General features: G+C 41.4%; 1 protein-coding gene across 1 annotated transcript in view; it reads left to right on the top strand.

Annotated features, from left to right (window-relative positions):
* Positions 1–21,479, top strand: part of LOC117821951 (copine-9-like) — a 126,440-nt gene that overhangs the window by 19,251 nt on the left and 85,710 nt on the right. Inside the window, exon 3 of the mRNA XM_034696525.1 lies at positions 17,283–17,329. Within this exon, the coding sequence (XP_034552416.1) occupies positions 17,283–17,329 (47 nt within the window). The remainder of the gene's footprint in view (positions 1–17,282; positions 17,330–21,479) is intronic.

The raw sequence follows: 21,479 nt of genomic DNA, 5'->3' as shown, positions 1-21,479 counted from the left end.
TGGTTTCAAACAGTGGCTGATACGATTCATTTTCTAAAACATCAGTGGGAGAAAAAGCTCCCAGCTTACACCACTCTGAACAAGGCACAGCGTTGGCAGGAGACACAGGTATCTTTAGAGGTAACTTGTGATTAGTTAGCAACGACAGAGTGATGGCAAGATAGAGAGGTGGCCAATGGTGTGTCACCGTGAGCTGCTGCAATGCTAAATTATAACATTGGATCATTTGGATCATGGGCATGTTGCTAGCTGCTACTCAGCAGAAGCATATTTGCTTCAATAAGCAAAGTCTAACATCTCCATCTTCACAACAAGCTCCAGATCTGGTTTCATGTAATTAGCTTTGACGTGAAGCCATGCAATCAACTGAATTTGCCTCACTGCAACAGAACCAAACCAAAAACTGTCAAACTGTGGGCCAACTGTATTTCTGCATCCTGAGTGCATATAGAGTTATAATAACTGGCACCACTGGTTGTGACAAAAGCTTGCATTTGGATCATTATAATTTGGGAGTTTCATTGTTGGGTTGTAGATCCTCTGGAGGAGTTCCATCGTGCAGAAGAAAGTAGACTTTTATTAAATGTATGTAATGCTGATCTATTGAGAAGCTTGAGGCAAAGATGAACTCACTCTAGGATTATTCATGCTTCTTTTCCATGCTGGTAAAATAACAACTTTAAATCTACTTCCCTGTCTGTAATTGATTAGAAGAGATGTTTTAAAGGCTGTATGCATACGCCTCTCTGTTTTAAAGAGCCGTTATTCAGAACAGCATGCATCCCTCATTTCATCATACATTTAAAAGTCCTTGTTAGGAAACAGCATGGGAAGTTTTTTTTTCTCGATGGTAGCACTTTTGTTTACTGCTTTTTTGACCTGTCTGGACGCCTGGTCTTTACAATAGCCTTCACTAACAACATGTAGTGTAATGATCATATCAGTCTATCTCTGGATGTAACAATCATATTTTCCTGAAGTTATGTAACCGGTTTGGAAAGCATTCAGACGCACTGTGTATTAATTTGCGCTGTCAATCAGGGTTTTAGAGAAGGTGTCAGCTTTTTTTAATGAGGGATGTTTCATTTATAATATACAGCCCTCTGCATGGATGAGTCTCTGTCTCGTTGTTGGTTAGTTGAATGCTTATGCTGACCCTTTGCACAGTCTCATTCAGCTGAGTCTCGGCCAGGCTTTAACATATTCCAGGCATGTGTGACCTCAAACACACTGACGGTGCCCTTGGAGGGATGCAAACAGGTCTCATGCAATTCCCCCAGCGCGTGAAATTCCTCTCCATTTGATCTGCGGTAATAAGAAGAAGTGAAATCTGTGAAGAGATTATAGGCTGGAAGGAAAAAAGTAGTTCTGTCATCTGGTCAGGGACAAATGCATCTGTATGATACATTTCTTTGGACCCAGATGGAAGTAATGGAATTCATGAGATTCTTCGTTTCATTCCAGTAGCTGTGACTGTACCGCTTTGTGTTTGGCAAAGCTTCTGTCACTGAAGTGACCCTTGTGCACTTCAAAAAGTGTAATTTCCAGCTTAACATTGATATCATTTCAGATCTATGGTAATAGGAAAATCACATATGACATTGGCTCATCAAAACGTCGGAAGTTGAAAAGAGAAAAACTTGTAACACACTCCTGAAAACTGTTTCTTTGCAAACTTTCAATGCTAAACCTTCATCAGGCAAATGTTGGAAACCAACCCAACTAGAGACTGGCTGCAAGTCTGCACCCAATCAACCTTTAGGCAATCACTGACTATCACTGTGTGATGATAATTGATGATCTCTATTAATACATTCTTTTTTTTTAAGGGAGGGGGCTTTTTGCCTTTATGATAGGACAGCTGAAGTGAGACAGGAAATTTTGGGAGTAGAAAGGGGGGAAGACATGCAGTACATGGTAGTGGTCGGGAGTCGAGCCGGCAACCTCTGCGATGAGGACCAAAGCCTCTGCTGGTGGCCTGGCGCTTAGACCGCTAGGCCACCAGCACCCCAGATCTCTATTAATAAATTCTAAACAAAAATGTAGTCTCTGTCTCCATGTGGAGAGCAAAAGCAGGCAGAACATACACCACTGCAATGACATCCCAGCTCCCATCTGCAGTGGTAATGTGGTGATTTATTGATCTCTACAAACAGATATCTGTGTGTTAGTGCAGCTGATGATCACTTCTAGATAAACATTTACAGTTAAACAAATCATTTTGCTCAATGCTGTATTGCAAAAGCCCACCAGGTGTTAGATTTCCCAACTTCATTGAATGCATCAGCAATGACTGTTCTGACCTTTGTTCAATTATGAAATAACCACATCCTCCACAACTGAGAAGGCATAGGGTCCCCCTCATTCTTAAAATCAAGTTTTTGTAAAGTGGTGTTTGTTTCCTTGCCCACCGAATAATAAAATTACATCTGCAAATAGTTGAGAAAATATGCTGTTGTAGCATCTTAATACCATAACAGAGGTGTAATCATGTAGCGGCTTTTTAAGTATTACAGTATGCAGTATTACATCTTAAAAGTTGCTGCCGACACCATTACCAGTGCCACCTCCTGCATGGATTAAAACAATAATTGACTGTGGGACCCAACATAATGCAGATTTGTTGCCCAAACTGAATGTCTGATGTAGAACAGATTGTTAGCTGCACATGCATGAAACTGCTTTTTTTCTGAGTTGTTGTCAGATTATTGCAAATTGGAGCCAGGATGGATTGTGCTCTGCCTGCTTTTGCTCTCCATACAGACTGTTTTTCCTGCAGACACCAAAACCTGCCTGCTTCTGCAAACAGAAACCAAAACCCTGCCCATACTAAAATCCAGATACATTTATGCATAATAACTCTATAGGCTACTCTATCTGTTGGATAGAGATAGGAGACTTACACATGCAGAAATAACTTGAATGTGTTTTGGTGCAGACTCACTGCTACTTATTATTTAAGATTTAAGAGTCAATATTCTACACATAAAACAACAAAACAAACACAGCCAACTGCAGCATTCAGACATGTCAGTGACAGTAGATCTGTTGTAGGAGCTGTGTCATTAAAAGGAATTTCGGCACCACAACTCCAAATAAAGATGGTGTCTTTTGTCAGACACAATTTGCCTAATACAAGCTGAGCACAAGAACTGTGTAAATAAATATCTGAATGCATGCTGCAGGAGTTTTTTTGCAGCTTTGGGTCCCCTCTTCCCTCTCCTACGCACCTGTCTCACAGAATCAATGTGAGAGTTTTACTTTTGTTCAAAGAGCAAACTTGAGGAAATCTTTCCTGTGAAGCACCAGAAGTTACAAACCATTTACATTATTTATGTGGCACTTTTATTTCTATCCCCCATTATCTAAACATCCATCTATCAGACTCCCATATGAAACATCCCACTTCTCTTATGCAACACCATTTTCCTGTGAGTGCTGACAGTTCTCATCCACAAGCATGGGTGTTCACTCCACTGAAATCTGCAGGAGAGACGGCCTCCCACAACTCCAGGAGTATTACAAATTCAATACAATTATGTGTATCAAATCAATTCTCTCATTGCCAAGTTAGTGAGTCATGTTTGTTAATTTATCATAGACTACATGGTGCTTCCTGTGCATTCCTTTTGTTGTATATTATGCTTGTAGGATTGTGAGTCAGGAGCAGGTAGGAGTGAATGTTTTGTTATAGCTCAGCAGGTGCGGTTTTAGGGTTGAGAGTTTGTTCTAAAAAATCTGTTTTAGTGCCTCATCTGAAAATGACTCATCAGAAAGATTAGGCTCTGGTATATGAAGTGTACCATTAAGGCTGTTTTTGCTCGATGTAGAAGCAATGTTTTTTTTTTATCGCCTTTTCTAACACTTTGTGAAAATTGCTCTTAACAGCAGGCAGGGCGGCTTTTAAGGGCACTGGAAGTGACAGATTAAGAAATGATGGAAGGCAAAGAATTTAATGTCGTTACATATTCCCTTTTCATATATAGACATCATGTTGGTATGTTCCACGTCCATTAGTAGGTCAACTGAGACTGAACAAAGGCTCCGTGGTAGGTGCATGAAGGCGAGGCCTGAATCATACCATCAAAATAAAGGTCACTGGTCTCTAATTACCCTGATGGTCTCCTGATGAGATCTGAGAGTAGACTGAGCAAACCCCCGCTGCTTCAGAGGCTCATGGTCGTCCGTCCCATACCCATGACATTTAACGGTCATGTTGATTTAGAAATGAAATTCTAAAAGAGACAAATCTCTTCTACGTCAGATGTGTTGATTTCCACAACAATGACATGACTGTCATGTGAAATTGAATGTGAAACTACATGGTGTCCATCACATGACCCAAAGCACCTCATTACTCATAACTTCCATGTTATTTTATTCCATGGATGGTATAACCCTATTCAAAGTTATTTTATTTTATTTTTCATTCCATGGTTATTCTTCCATAGATTGTATAACTTCCCAATAAGGTTCTGTAGAGAAGAAGAAAAGTCTCCCTCACCATATTTAATTTATGAGACTAACATTGTCTGTTTACTTGCCCTGTGCCCTCACTTCATATTTACTTGAAGTTTTCTCATGCTATGGGTCCTAATTGAGGCACCTGAGGATAAACTTTGGGAAGTGGGGACCTGGGGGGTTGATAGTTTTGGATTTATAGATTTTGTACAAGACTTTATTCTTTCTTTGTATTTTTGTCTGTTTTGTTTTGTTTTTGCTGGGTGATTGTGTATTGTGTTAAGATCTTGGAGAATCTGGGGAGGCCTTTTCATGACTAATAGTTCCTGGTTGATAAATGAATGTGGGTTTTTTGCATCATTGGTAGTATCTGCTCATTAACGCTAAGGGCCTTATTTAAACGATCATTAGTCTAAAGCACCAGATGCAAAGTGAATTGAGACGTGTACCTTTTGCTAGTGAAGTCATGCATTGTTGCCATAAGTAATGCACAGGGTGCAAAGAGGTCAGATTACGTCCCTTGGTTATACCGGGGTGAGTTTTTTTGCAACTGTTTTGAAAAGAGCCAGGCAAGCTGGCAGTCCTGCAATCAATTTTCATGCCTGATTCTCATCACCTCCATAAAGTTGAGACTGAAAAGGTTTTTTGACCACACTAAACTGTTTAAAATGACCATTGGACTTACTGGTGATTAAAAAGTGAAAAGGACAGTGAATAACGCCAAATAAATGCAAACATTTCTTTGTGTGTGCTCCATACTATTACGTATTAAGATTCAACAACAGCATATTCTCGCAACTGTTGCAGATTTCAAATACATTTAATCATACTTTGGTCAAAGAAACAAACACCATGTTAACAAAACTTGATTTTAAGAATGAGGGGGACCTCATGCCTTCTGAGTTGTCAGGGGTGTAGTTATTTCATTGTGAGTAGGCTGAGCTGAACCTGGATTTTCATCAAAGAGACCTTGCCTGTTGCCGGGATTCTCCCAGCTGAGCAGCTTTGAGCTTTTTCATAGCAGCACCACAGAGGTTCAAGAATTGGCCTCTGAAGGATCGGGGCTCTCTCGCCTTATCCCTTACTTGGCAGCAGATCCAGAGATTAGCGGGGATGTGTGCCCACCCTGCCTTACCTAAATTGCTGTGTTGAAGGTGTCTCAGTGAGAGATTTCCGACAGTAAAACCTTTGAAATCTGCCACCACCTTTCTATGTAAGACTCTGATTTCTGCTGGACTCATCTGTAAGTCCTCTTTGTCTTTTCCCCCTGACGTCATCTACTTCCTTCTGCTTTGTCCCTCCACATTTTTCTCTTATTCCCTTCCAGTCCTCTCCTTCTTTGTCCTTCTTAACCCCCCCCCCCCCCCCCCCCCTCCTCTCCAATTCAATCCCCCGCTACACCACACCATGCTCCTTCCCCTCTGTTTCACTTCGCAGCGAGCAGCTCGTGCCCTCAGCCTCTAAGTAAGCCTGTTGCATCCTGTCTACGCCTGCCCGCTCTCTGATTATAGTCTCCTGCAGCGCAAATCCAAGAGGCAGGCAGCAAGAAACCCCCGGTCACTAAATCCTTCACATGGGTCACTCTTGCTGTCAGCAGAGTGAGGTCTAAAGAGCACTCTGCCATTTTCAATTACTCTCAACACACTGACAGATTTTAATGCTGCAAAGACGAAAACGTTCTCATTGTTCTAGATTGAACAGTCTTTCTGTCCTGCAGAATTCTATGAAAAAGTAAAGATAAACTGGCCCTTGCATGAAAAAATGCAAGGTACATTTCAAATCTAAAAGCTGAATTAATGAAACATGCATGTTCCTGTTTCAAAGCGTCCACTGTTGTTCGATTCTTTGTCCAGGCACCTGCATGTCACACTGAAATCAAGCTGTTCTCATTCTTTATTCACACTCAACCCAGAACAGAAGTATTGCACAGTAGTCTTTGTAATACCGTGTTACCTGAGGCTCGGGGATGCTGATGTTCCAGGTTCTGCACTGCAGAGTTTTCTTATGCACATTGGTCACTTTTATAACCAGACATTCAGGCCCATTCCTAAGTCTTGAAATGAGATGTAATGTAAGTAGAGACACTTTTTTGTTCACTGTCAAGTATGTAGGGAGTCTAATGGCACAGAAGAAAGACCAATATCATCCTAAATGTAGTCCATAAACTGGTCAGAGGTAATAGAAAGGCTGATGTAGTCTTTAGGTGGTGGATTTAAGGACTGATGGATCCGGGCAGAATTTTCTCCCAGGACGTTTGGGTTGGAATCTCACAAGAAACAAAAAGCAAATTGAGTTTTTATTCCGGATGTGTTTTCTAAACTTCACCTTGCAGACTTCTTGCACTAACCTTGTCATACTTATTGTTTCACATTCAAGAAAAAGTGTCTGGATAAATTATATGACATATTGTCAGTATGATGAGAACATGTTGCCACATTCAGACAACGGTTTGGAGAAAAGGTCATAATACCCATCGGTACTCATCGCTAAGTGGAGTAATTTGAGACTATTGCAAAATATCTGCGTTTTCCAATGCCTTTGTATCAAGCAATGTTATTATTCCACTCGTTCCCATTATGACGGACCAATCATAGCTAATCTCTGATCCTCTGTCCTGATTGGTTAAGGGGCGGCCCCTACTATGTCCTCCAATTGGTTATGTGTTCGGCACTACCATGACTGCACACGCTGATCTGTGTTGGGTGGCTAAGAGGAAATCTGGTTGGGAGGGATACTATTGACATTCAAAGTCCCACTCTCTGAACAGATGTTTACTCTGTGACTACCAACAGCAGCTTTAAAGTAGAGAAATAAAAATTGGAACACAAGTCAGTTATCCTTTTCATGGTCAAAACAAATTAACTAAAGTCAAATTATTTTTTATCATTTATGATTTGAAAAGAAGCAAAAAACTAGAAGACAGGAATGTTAAAGGGCTTATTTTTGTATCAGATGTGCTGGCTAAATTATGGTAGCAACTCGCAGCGGCACATCCGATAGCTTCCAGAAGACAGCTGCACTTTTGGTTGCCTGAAGCAGAACATTGGGTAGCAAAGTCAGAGGTCGATCCTCTGCTCAGAGACTCTGGAGTACTAACTTTAATTATATCAATAAGCATAAGTTGGAAAACCAAGAAAAGAGAAAAAAATACTGAAGAAAAGGCAGATGAGGTTAAAGACACAACACTGGGCAGAGTTTTTCTAAGCTCTGTCCAATATCAGTTAACAGCAAGACATAAAGCAAAAGCAGTCAACAGCAGGAATCACATGCACATTCTTAAAAAAATGCAAAATGCAAAACCATCAAATGTAATACTACTAAATGAGAACATGTCTCTTCTACCACAAAGAAACAACAGCTTAAAAGTCAATTAAGCATGGACTTATGGCCATTAAACCAACACCAAAACATGAGCAGAAAAATGTTAAAAAGTAATAATGACATAACTATACTTAGATACTCAAAGTTTGTGATTTCTTCTTTAGCGACTGAAGAAAAGTCAGGAGAGGTTAAAGAAACAACACTGGGAAGAAACGTTTGTCTGGCGGTATCAGTTAAGAGCAAAAAATAAAGCAAAAGCAGTACACAGCAGGAAACACATGCACATATAGTGGAAGAACAACTCGGACAGCAAATTGAGGTGACTGTAATACACCACAGATCTGCTGAATTTGGCAAATCAGCCCTCAACGTCTTGGAACTCATTACCAAGTAAAATCAGAGAGTGCTGCAGCTTTGCTGAATTTAAGTCTCAGATGAAAACATGGCTAAAATCAACTCAATACACTTAAATACAATGAACTTTATAGTTTAGTACTCATAGGGCCCAATCTACTAAAGGTTTGCGTGTATAAAAACACGTGCAAACTTGATAGCGCGCACAAAGCAGATGTACTAACCGAGTGCACCGAGGATTGCGTCTTTCAAATGAGCAAAATAGCACTCGCTATCCATTTAGCGTGTTTGCATTCATGAATATGCAGAATACATGTAGATCATCAGAACGCGCAAAATACTGGGAGCAGGAGATGGAAATGTAATCATTTAGCACAGGCAATGTGATTTATCAAACCTGAAGCAGATAGCGAGTGCTGTATTTGCATCTATATTTAGCACGTTTGAAAGGCAGGTGCAAACTGGCACAGCGTTACGCACACATGGCTGCTGTCACTGTAAAGCTCATCGTAACATCGCTTTACAACATGTGCTCAACAGTGGGGCTTATACTACATTTTTTAGTCAATCAAACCAAGAGAACAAACAAATAATAATAATAATAAAACAACACAAATTCAAAGCAGTTCAGCACCACGGATAGCGACCACATCATTCTGACACCCACTTTAACTTTTTCAACTAATGAGAGCACATATGGCCACTGTCATATATGGCCATCAACAGCTATAAAGTTTAGTAAAATTGGCACTGCGGCCCACATGTTCACATACAAACAAAAAATCAATATGAAGTACTCGGCCTACTCACCACTGTTTGGACGAGCCTTAAGCTCTGCGGACTTGTCCACGATGCACTGTATGTCCATTTTCTTTCATCTGTCATTCTCAATGTACAACATGTCATGTCCTCAAACATGTTCACAGTTCCATTTAAGCTGGTGAATCTTTGGGACAGTTGCTGGATGATTATATCAGGCATTAAAAACGTTCACCCGAAAGTTGCTCTCTGCGTCAGTGAGGCGACTGTCTTTTTCTGGCCCTGGTGGTTTCAAACTGTGATCGACTTCCCAGTTAAGTAGCTAGAGCAAGAGTGGCAGACTTAGCCCATCAAATCGCTCTCTAAACTCCATCAGAACACTGATTGCGTTTTGGAGTAGAGTAGATGCTTTTATTTCATCGACAGATCTTCTGTTTTTTCTCACAGCATTCACCTTTTCAGAGATGGCCTCCCTAATCGCGTTTCTAATGCTGAGATGTCTCTGCTGGAGTTCATTTGTGTTGATTTCCCTCCTCCACAAAGATCTCCAACTCCATGGCTTCAAACTTCTTAAATCATGCTTAAGACCACACTGTTCTCTCAAACTCTCCATGGTGACAGCCGATAGTACACGCAAAATCCTCGTAAAATAGGGCGGTCCGCATCACTTTTGCACTTTTTATCATTTGCGCACGCAGTCATAGTAGATCGACCGCAACACGCCCAGAAATAACACGTGCAAAATTATTATTTGCACACGCAAATTAGCGCTCAAAGCGCTCGTTATTTGGGATCTTAGTAGATCAGGCCCTTAGCCTTTTATATTTTAATATTGTGCTGATAATTTTGATATGAATGTATCCCTGTTGTTGTATAGTGGTTATGTATTATTGTGTTTAAATAATGTACTGTTTGTTTTTAACAGAGGCATTGTCTCTTCCTCCTGCCCAGGGACTACTGATGTAAATTAGCTCATAGCTTACTCTGGTACAGCTAAATGGCAAATAAATAAAATATGCAAAAACATGGTGTCTGCACACTCTCACACATCCACAGTGTAATGTATTTTCCTTATGGTAGCCTAATGTTGCAGAGACAACAGTCTTGTATTGCACAGTGAAACATATTGCACTCTCCACATGTCACATACTGTCCTAACAAGTCACACTGTTCAACACTCAACAGAACATATAGGATACGTCGGTGTTTAAGGACGGATACATGGAAAATAAAATGTCACAGACTCTGACAGTGATGAGGCAGAAACACTGGACCAGGAGCTGTACTGATTCATTCAGTCCTGCTCACCTTGTTTTACCTCAGTATCAGAGGAGATGTCCAGTTTAATGTGATAACCGCTCTGCTCATTTTATAGAGGCTATAGAGTTAACTGTTAACGTGCACACAGCACACACAGACCACTCTGCTCTGCATGGTGTGAATCTGCTGTAACAATAATAATGATAAGTAGCTCTATGATCTTTCAGTGTAGGTTAGCAGTGTTGTTTGATGTTAACTAAAGAGCAGGTAGACAGTTTTACTTATTTTATTAAAGTGTTTATGACAGGAGCAGGAGACAGAGGGGGAAACAGCTGTGGGAGGCAGCAAAGGGAGGCTCTGATATACACGTCTAAGTATGTCTGGGAGTAGTTAAAGGTCACACAACAGGTGCATATTGAACAATAAGAGGGGAGACAATAGGGATAAAACAGACAGCGTGGGGGATCCTTTTTAAAAACAAAACTACCTCTGAAATTCTTTGCATGTCCCTGTTTGCTCAAAGTAATGTTCTTTCCTCCGTGCCCCTGCAGCACTCTCTTTATGTCATTCCTTTAAGCTGTAGATCCAATGAGAACATTATACCATTCATGCTCTGATTCATTCAGGCTCCGACTCACCTGAGGTATCCATCCTACAGACAGACTCCTGTCAGGAGTTGTAACCAGAGTAGGGTGCAGAGTGTAAAAAAATTGCCTTTTGCTCCATGATATATTTGCTCTGCGGCTTCCCAGATGGGCTCCTTCCCTTTTCAGTCGCTTTCTATAAAGCAGGCAATCAGCCAGGGTCTCCGGACACTGATGTAGCCTCCATGCCCATAAGTCTGAGCCTATCGCCGGGGTATGCTGCTGATACTCTGCAACCGTGGGGAGACATTACAATCCTATGACTTTTATCTCAGATGCAGAGGCTCTGCGCTTCTTGAACATCATTATTTGAGTTTTTCGGGCAGACCAAGCTTTCTGGTATGACCTTGCTACAAAGGAAAGTAAACCCTGGAGTGTGTTTGACTGCTGTGCTCTCTTTTCTGTTATTTAATTAAAGCCTAACATGTTGTTCAGAAACTTGTCACACTTGCAAAAAGTACCTCCTAAGCAGCAGTTATGATTCCTGTTTGCTTAACAATCTGACAAAGACATTGTTTTAATCCAAAAACACTATGCCCCACACTTAGTAGCCTGCCCTCTCTCTCCTATCTGCCCTCTGTTAATTGCTCATTAGGAGGAAAATGTGGTTTTAATTGTCTGCCAGTCGAGACAGTCTGAGGTTCATTACAGCTAGGCTGTTTGTGCTCGTCTAGACACAAACAGCACCACTTGGCCAATTATGAATATATCTAATAATAGCCTTAAACCAGTGGTGTTAGCTCTGCTCTGCATAGAAATACAGTTTGTCCAATCAAATGAAACAACTTGATAAATGAGTGTCTTTTAATTGGGCATCTTCTGCTTATTTTTGTGTTTGCGCTCGGAGCAAATCTGCAGAGTTTGGCGAACAACACTGGATAATATATCACCAGCCACAGTATGGTTGAATCCAACGGGTCCGAAACATCATCTGTCAACCATCTCATGTCTGCTTCACCCCAAGTTAAGACTTCAATAACAGCGTGCTTCCATATTTGTTCTCCATGGTTCATATTATTGTGCTGTATTTGTGTTTTGTTGAGCTCATTTAAAGCTGCAGTGAGGAACTTTTGGTTAGTGTTGATTATGGCGCCCCCTGTAGGCTAGGATGTATATCTTATCACTGTACCAATCTTAAGGTAGTATTTTTTTCTGACCACAGCTCATCCTGCCTTCCTTTAACAATGCCTCACTTAGTGTGAATATTTGCTTTTGAAAATATAAACAAAGGCTGCTTCTTCAGCGTGCTGCCAATCATTTGGTCTGACACCTTCTCCCTCACAGCAGTTTCAGGCTTCAAATGCTCTTTTGCTTTTGTAGGTCTTAAGGAGGTGTCGGTATTCATTTCCATCCATATCACAACCAGTAACGCAAAGATATGTCTCTATGTACTGCTGAAGAATACATTTCAAATAGTTTCTCAGAGTTGGATCTAGACCTCAAGGACAGAAGCTGGTCAGAATAATTGTTGTGTATTACCATTACCTACCGCAACATCAAGTCCATCTGTCCCTCTTCCCTGTCAGCCTGCCTCACAATAAAATTATCCACTCACCCTCCCTCAAACCTCTCCCCCTCTGACCTGGTCAACCTCTACAATGATACACTCTCCTCCTGCCTCGATCAGCTTGCCCCTCTGAAAACCCGATCTGTTTCCTTCACCCACTCTGCCCCCTGGTACACCCCCGAACTCCGTCAGATGAAATCAAAGAAACGCCAACTCGAACGCCTCGCCAGACGAACATCCCTCACCGTACACACCCTGGCATACAAGGACTTTCTCCACCACTACAATGACGCCCTCCATACCGCCCGGTCCACTTACTACTCCAACCTCATCCACTCCAGCTCTACCAACCCAAAGCACCTGTTCTCAACAATAAACAAGCTTCTCAAACCCATGGACAATCTCTCCTACTCATTCACAACAGACAAATGCAACTCTTTCCTGTCATTCTTTCAAGAAAAAAACGAAAACATCCACACCGAACTGCTTACTTCTGCCCTCCCCACCCATAGCCACACTCCCATCAGCCCCCCCTAACAACCCAGTCTCTCTCTCAGTTTTGCCAAATCTCCCCCCTGGATCTCAATAAATCACTCTCCGGCATGAAGACATCAACCTGCATCCTGGACCCCCTCCCCTCCTCACTGACCAAAGCTTGTCTCCCTGCCCTTCGACCCCTTATCCTCTCCATAATCAACTCCTCCCTGTCCACTGGTTCTGTCCCTCCCGCCCTCAAACTCGCCTCTGTCACACCCATCCTCAAAAAACCAGGACTCGACCAGAACAGCCCCAACAATTTCCGCCCCATCTCCAACCTCCCGTTCCTGTCAAAGATCCTCGAACGCACTGTCGCCACCCAGCTCAAAGCCTATCTTCACTCCAATCAACTGTACGAACCATTTCAATCCGGATTCAGAACTCATCACAGCACAGAAACAGCCCTTCTCAAAATCACCAACGACCTCCTCCTCTCATCCGATAACAACTCCCTCAGCATCCTCCTCCTCCTGGACATTAGTGCAGCTTTCGACACCCTCAATCACTCCATCCTCCTCACCCGCCTTCAATCTTCCCTCGGTATCACTGGCACCGCCCTCTCCTGGTTCAAATCCTACCTCTCTGACCGCCATCAGTTTATCAGCATCAACAACCTCAAGTCACGCACAGCCCCCCTCTCTCATGGTGTCCCCCAGGGTTCAGTGCTTGGTCCCCTCCTCTTCATCATCTACATGCTCCCTCTTGGTCACATCATACGCCGCCACGGCCTCCATTTCCACTGTTATGCCGACGACATCCAGCTTTACATTTCAACCACATCCATCACCGCTGCTTCCCACACCACCCTCACAAACTGCCTCACTGAAATAAACTCCTGGATGCAAACAAACTTTCTCAAACTCAATTGTAACAAATCCGAAATTCTCATCATAGGCCCAAAATCCCTCACTTCCACCTGCCCAGACTTCTCACTCACTATTGATAAATCCACTGTTTCAGCATCCACCCACATCCGTAACCTTGGTATCATCTTTGATCAGTCACTTAACTTTCAACAACACATTAACAATATTTCAAAAACTGCTTTCTTCCACCTCAAAAACATCGCCCGTCTCCGCCCCTCCCTTTCCTTCACAGCTGCTGAAACTCTCATCCACGCCTTCATCACCTCAAGACTCGATTACTGCAATAGCATCCTCCACGGTACACCCAACACCCTCCTCAACAAATTACAATACATACAAAACTCAGCTGCACGCCTCCTCACTCATACCCGCTCCAGAGACCACATCACCCCAGTCCTCCAGAACCTCCATTGGCTTCCCATCCCCTTCAGAATACAGTACAAGATCCTACTCATCACCTATAAAGCCCTCCATAACCTAGCTCCCTCCTACCTCACCGACCTTCTGCAGCCATATAATCCCTCCCGCAACCTCCGCTCCACCAACGCCAACCTCCTCACCCCTCTCACCAAACCCAAGCACCGAACCTGGGGGGACAGGGCCTTCTCTGTCGCTGCCCCCACCCTCTGGAACTCTCTCCCCCAACACCTCAGATTCTCTCCCTCACTCACCAAATTCAAATCCGGACTCAAAACACACCTATTTACAAAGGCTTTTAAACTATAATTGATTGATTTTTTTTCTTGTTTTGTTTTATTTTGCTGCCTTGCTTTTATTTGCTTTCTTGCACTGTTCTCCTTTTGTTTCCTATTGTATAATTGTATTTTCATGTAAAGCGCTTGGAGAACCTTTTAAAGCGCTTTTATAAATAAAATGTATTATTATTATTATTATTAGTTTGTAAGTTAATGAACTGAGTGGTGAGGAGGTAAACTCTAACATCAATCTGTGTGAGGCTGTACTGGATTGTTAATCACAACACAAGGCTCAATATGTAGTTTCTGCAAAAGTTTATTATGTATAGTGAGTGGGTTGCTCTGCCCAACAGAGTTAGCAGAACCCTGATGAAAATCTGAGGGGTCTTGTCACACCCGAAAGGTGTTGCTCTGCAAGAACAACCTGCTCACAATACATTATCCCTCTTCATACATGGCTGCTTACCTCATAAATCAATAATTTTACTGGTCTATTGATGCAGACATGATTTTATTGATTGAAAATTTTTTTTTTTTTTTACTGTGGATCTGTTTCTTTCATTGAAAATAGTTTGTTATACTAGTGCTGGCTGTGACCATACTAACAGGTAACCCTGTACCCTCACATTAAAGTGAACATTTATATTGCTGGTGAAGTAAAACAAGGTGAGCAGGAGTCCGACAACGCCTCCACATTTTTAAATGTTCCTCATGTGTTCTGCACAGGGAGAGAGTTTCTGTTCTTGTGCTCAAAAACTCTGGACTTCATGACATTTTGACATCAGACCTTAAAACTAAACTTAAACGTATCTTTTTGATATTGCTTTGAATTTGGAGAATATAGTCGATATTTGATTTATAGTTTTAACAATAGATTTTATTTTATATTTTTCTTTATTCAGATTTTATCGACTTCTGTTTTGCGAATGTTTATTAAATCGTTTCTCTCTCTCTCTCTCTTTTTTTTTTTTTTTACTTTTCACAGATTTTATTTCACTCCATTGTTCTTTTTTAATCGTTTTTACTGTCTTGATTTTATTTAGTTTTTAAAGCATTTCATTATTATTTTTCTTGCCTTAGTCTTTTACTATTTTTAGATTGCTGTAACTCTTCTGTCTGTTTGTTCTATGTGAAGCACTTTGGTCTGCATGCTTGTATGCATTACAGGTGCTATACAAATAAAGCTGGATTGGATTGGATATCCTATAACTGTTTTTCGTTGAGTGTTTCCATCTTCACTTTTGTAGATGGCTCTCTTGTTTTTGTGTCTTAAACCTCTCCAGCCTGTAGCTGGTTGTTTCTCTTTTCTTGGTTTTTCCAGCGTAAACAAACTGAAGTCAATGAACAAACCTTTTTATAGTATGTAATATGTTTACAGTTAGTCCACCAGAGTCATTTATTAGAGCCAAATCTATACCGATAAGGTGCTGACCAATCAGAAGTAAGTATGTAACAGCTGTGTTTTTAACCCACAGGAGACACTATTTGTTTTAATACAGAACTTTTTAAATTGACTCGGATGTAGTAATTGTTTGCAGTTATCCCTTATGAAGCACTTTATACTCCATATTCCACTTTCATTTAATGCCCCGTTGTCTCACTCTTACCTCTGTTCTTTATTGTTTTTTAGCAATCTGGTGTTAGAAGTTATTTTTTCTCATCTTGAGACGATTTATCTGCTCCAGGATAACAGTGAAGAATATTCCTGTCAGGCTCTAAAAATAATCCATCTACTCAGCAACAGCTGCTGTATACCTGATTCTGAGACTACAGGCATGTGAAACTCTACCGACCCTCCGGGATAAGACCACAGACAAAAACACTTAAGAGAAAAACAGAGTGACATTTGAAAAGGGCTTAAGGTTGATGCTCGGTTTTTCCTGAGTCGATTAACCTGCTATCTGAGCAGAACATGGTTTTTAATACTGCATAACATGAATGCATCCTTTTATTATCCTACAACAGATTTCACTTCCTATCCCAAGGGTGTTTAGACTACTAGTGTAGATTTTAGTCTTTGCCCATCACCAGCAGCACCTGGGAGCTCTTTAAGCAGCTGTGATCGAGTACATGCAACAAAACATCAGAGGAGAAGTGTCGAAGATACAGCCTTGAGTCTTAATAAAGTTGTGTTTGTCTAAAAGTGTCTTTCCATTAGATTATTTCCTCTCATCTCTTGGAGAGTTACAAAGGCTTGAATAACTGTGCCAAACACAAGCTGATGATCAGAACTGAATGTTCAAGTTTACTCTTACCGTTAAATTCACAATCTTAAAGAAGATCCAAAACTTTCCTCTAAAATTTTGACATCAGGGCTTTGGCTGCCTTTTTCATTTTTAAACACCAACCTTTTCTTGTTAATATGTCGTATGGATCCAGATATTTGTATGCAGGCTTCATTTAGTTTCTAGAACAAAGCTTCTTAAACAGTAATTCTTTTTTGTTAATATGGATATTAATAGCCAGAGAGACCTGGCTGAAGGCCAACAGATCTGCAGGGAAGACGAGCAGAACATGAAGAAATTGATCACATTTGCACGTAATGTGTGGAGACGTGATACTCTGTTCTTCCTCATTATGGGGATTATAGTCTTTAAAGATTAAACGGACATGAATCGTTTAAATGTTGCGAGCATATCAGCCTAAAAAGGTGTAATGGTTTTTATTTATTGACTGCCTCCGGCCTCACCAGATCTAATGAAAAAATATAGAGGCCTCATTGATTTTCTAACCTGAGTGTTTTAGTATCTGTGCTGCAGGTGCCAATACATAAACACCAGCAGACTAATCAACAGAGCTGAATAACCTCTTCTTCTTTTCTTCTTCTTCTTTTCTTATGCTTCCCCTTTGGCCTCTTCATCTCCTCTTTCCCCTCCAGTGGTCGTGTTGTATTTGCAGGGTGTGGGGACTAAAGAATGGAGGGAGGTAAGTTAAGCAAACTTGTGTTTTCCATTCTCAAATGTTTGTGTATCTTCAAGCAACGTTGTAGCACTCAAGCCCAGGACTTGGACTCAGGTCATGCTAACATATCATGTCCATTTCCTCTACACTAAATAGACAAGCATGTTCTGGTAAATTCTATGCACCTGATTATTATTATAATTGACATTGTGCTACATCATGCAGGGATTTACACAGAAAGCAGGCTTGAAAAACTCTGTGAGCAGAGCTGCTGTTGATCACTTGCCTTTTAACTATTAATCCAACATTCATGGTACCCCTGGAAAAATCTTGCTCTGTTTGATAAGGTAAATATAAAGTCAGAGTAGTGCACATCTTTGGATTTTGGACCCCAAAGATAGTCCCCCTGCAGGATGTCCTGTAGCCACAGTCTGCAGCTCTGTGCTTTGGTTATGTAAAAAAAAACTTTAGATTTAGGTTTTGAAGTTTCTCTGTCGTGCAGAATGACAGACAGCAGCTCTTAGGCCTTGTGGCTAAAGGTTTGTTTCCCCTTCAGCGCAGTGACGTTTTGTGGGATGCCGACTGTCTCTAGCGTTTTAATTATTGTTGCTTGTTTCTTTGCAAGCTCGATTCTATAAGTTGCTGCCTACATTTTTTATTACTGTCATTTTTTTGGGCGGCAGTGGCTCAGTCCATAGGGACTTGCCTTGAGTCAACCAGCGGGTCGCCAGTTCTAATCCTGGCATGGAGTTTGGCAATTGGACCAGTGGCTGGGGAGGTGCTAGTTCTTTTGCCTGGGCTCTGCCGGGGTGCCCTTGAGCGAGGCACTGAACCCCCAATTGCTTGGGTGACACTGGTTGAGGGCAGCCTCCTCACTCTGACATCTCTCCATAAGTGCATGGCCGTAGCATGTTTGCGCATGAATGTATGTATAAAAAACCTTTGTGTGTAGCATGATCAAAGAAACTCTTGGGTGTGAAACTTTAATTTCCCCCATGGGGATTGATAAAGTACTTTCTTCTTTTCTTCTTCTTCCTAAATATGTGAAGTTGCATATTTATTATGAACCAGAGTACAAAATCCAGCACATGCAAACTTAATGTTAGAGGCGGGAGCACCAGCATTGTCGTATTAAAGACTTAGGGCCATTTGACTTAGGGTATTTGTTGAGAAGGTTTTTCCTTTGTAAATGTAATGACTGTTATCTTTAAGAGCTTCCCTTGCTGGTCACTTTCAATCAGGAAATGGAATTTATTAAGATACAATCTAGAGTGAATTATCTCGCATTATATCACAGGTTGAAGAATAAATAAAGAAAATGAATCGATATATCTGTTTCTGTTAGAAAAGGAAGTCCGACATGGCAACTCAAGGGAGGAAAAGAAGAGAGATTACTTTTTTGGTCTCATCAAATATGCACCGTCTGCTCCACTCGTCTCCTCGCTGTCTCGCCCCCTGTCACTCTTTTTTAAGGTGGGGTCATGTGACCCTCCATTCATTACTGTCACTTTAAATTCCTTCCTCCCTCTCCTTTTTTTCACTATGTCTCCACAGGCTACATTTTACCTCGTTTAATTTGCCTATGACATTCTGTCCCTCGTCTGTGTATTTACTCATTTACAAATGCAAAGTCAACATTAATGTGACAGTGAGGGGTTTGCTATTCCTGATCCCCTCACTCCAAGACACCTCACACCTTCTCATTTCATGTGGCAGGGCTTAATCAAAAACGCTGCATGAACTGCACTGCAATCAGCAGAGTAAACATCTCGCTGTCAGCCAAACAAGGATCGACACCGGGGGCAGACATGTGGGCTTGAATGTAAACCTGAGAAATCCTTTGCTGTGTTGTGACAACGTGTTTACATTTGACCCTGACTTTAAAAAGTCAAAGGTTGTTCAGGGAAAGACAAACCGCTCGTTTGCATCTATTATAAGGAAAAGAAAAAGTAGTCTGAGTAAAAGGCGTTTGTTTTCATTTTACTGTAACCTGCAGTACAGTCTACATCGTCTCTCTTCCTGCTTTCATTGTCTTTTTTTAGTCTCCTTTGTGAGCTTATTCTGTGCTTATGTATGCTGTGAACTATAAATAGATCTCTGATTGAGAGTGTGAGTTTTCCGCAGATGGAAATGACCTCTTACAGTCGCTCACAAACCAGCAGCTGTCATTTGGCCGTGATTGGACCAGAAAGTCTTTATTGTCCTCAAGGGTCAATTTGATTTTTCAAAAGAAGTCAACACGGGCGTCAAATTGCAACACAGGCAATACACATGATCACCAAAACATGAATTCATTCATATCATCTAAAATATGCGTTTGATTTGACCCTCATAATGTAAAGTAAATCAACCTCCTCCCTGTTGGCAGAAGTCTGAACTCTGCATGAAGAGGATGGTGAGGGTCTTCACGAATGGCCTTTGCCTTCGGACTAGATTAATCAGTCCCTCCAGGAAGTTGCGATTTCGCGATCGCAACTATCAACGCAAATTCAACCAATCAGTGTGATTTTTGCGCAGCCTTGCAATTTTATACACTCACCTCAACTTTCCCATAAATTTGACCAATTACCTTAATCTCAGCCCCTGTGCGTCATTGGTTTTGTCATCAATTTCACGACGATTACAACGTTGTTATTTATAGATACTAGAGTTATTATTTGAGGGGCACAGTGTTTGCTTGGTCTCTACCTACAGCAGGTGTGCTTTATGAGCCAGCTCTACCCGCCTCCATGCATCTGTCTCATCTTCATTGATGATTTTTACCCCCGGTGTGCGTTAGTGACAAAGACACAACCAACTGGGGGACGTCTGTTTACTATTTGAGGTTTGACGTTGTTGCCGCGATCACAGTAAAAAACTCTGCATCTACAGCTTGATTTATTCCAGTTTGGTGAAACATCAGGTACATTTAGTAAGTTTAATCAACTCCTTGTCATCAAAGATGCAGATGCATTTCAGAGTGCCGTGAACTGAACATCGTAAATGTGCAATACAGCCCTTTCATGGCATTTCATGGCATGCTCAGATTTCCAAACCAACATATCATCACAAGCTCATCATGTGTGTCATTTTCACACACCAGAATATAAGAGAGGGAAATGGTGGAGTATATTCCAGACACAGGGCATAGTAAACACGGGAGAATAAGTAAGTCTTTCCAACGAGTTGTTAACATTGTGGAAAGCGTGTTGAGGTTTAGGCACCAGAACTCCTCGATGTAGTGTTGATTGACCCAAAGTATGGTGTGGACTTGTGGTGCCATCAGACACTTGTGACACATAGGAGCTTATACAAAGTCAAGCACCGTTAATACGTCATTATGACTGCAAGTATTTCTGTGGACCACATTGATGAATGTGAGGTCAGGTCACTAAACCTCATGTCTGAGGTAGGCCTTAAGTCCTCAGTGTTTGAGTCCAGGTTGAGTTGAGTTAGACTGATCCTAAAGGCACGCCCACCCAATTTTAATCTGAATTTTAATAGACCGAATATATTGCAGATTGAGTCACTTGCCAGGCTAACATCAGCATTCTAATGGTAGGCTGGCTGTAGCATCTAACTTATTTTTATGAGTGCATCTTGGACAAATGTCAGTTAAAGTTAGAGATTTTCCCCCATCTTCTCCTCGAGGGTTCTTTTACATGTTTGAACATGTTGCTCCATTCTTGCTTGCATTTACTGTAAAACCTTTGACAACCAATGCACGATTCGTTGCGCCTTTTTAAGCCTCCAAGCAAGAACTGATGCGGAACAAGACAACACTTGAACATGCATGCAGGTAAATGTGACACGTGACAGCCCTTGCTCCAAACTGACTGACTTATTAGAGCTTCAAATTAAATAAACAATAAATTAATAACAAAAACAGAAAGTTACAAAACAGTCTTGATCAGCAAATAAGTCCCAGTCTTTGTCTTCATCTTCTGAGTCCTGCAGTCAATCCTTGAGTCCAAGTCCAAGTCTGAGTCACCAATGCGCAAGTCCACATTGAATCGAGTCAAACACAAGTCCAAGTCCTGGACTCGAGAGCCATAACACTGCTCTGGGACACGTGTATGTTATGCTATCAACTACAGACTTACGCATTTTAGGCAACAAATCCTTGTAAAACCTCAACCATGAGCTGGTCCATAAGGTTCTCCCACCAACCCAGCAGCTGCACCTTTGTCTGCAT

The sequence above is a fragment of the Notolabrus celidotus genome, chromosome 11 (genome assembly GCF_009762535.1).
Source record: "Notolabrus celidotus isolate fNotCel1 chromosome 11, fNotCel1.pri, whole genome shotgun sequence".
Classification (NCBI taxonomy): domain Eukaryota; kingdom Metazoa; phylum Chordata; class Actinopteri; order Labriformes; family Labridae; genus Notolabrus; species Notolabrus celidotus.
The sequence above is the reverse complement of the archived record's forward strand: the minus strand, read 5'-3'. Positions and strand labels throughout refer to the sequence as shown.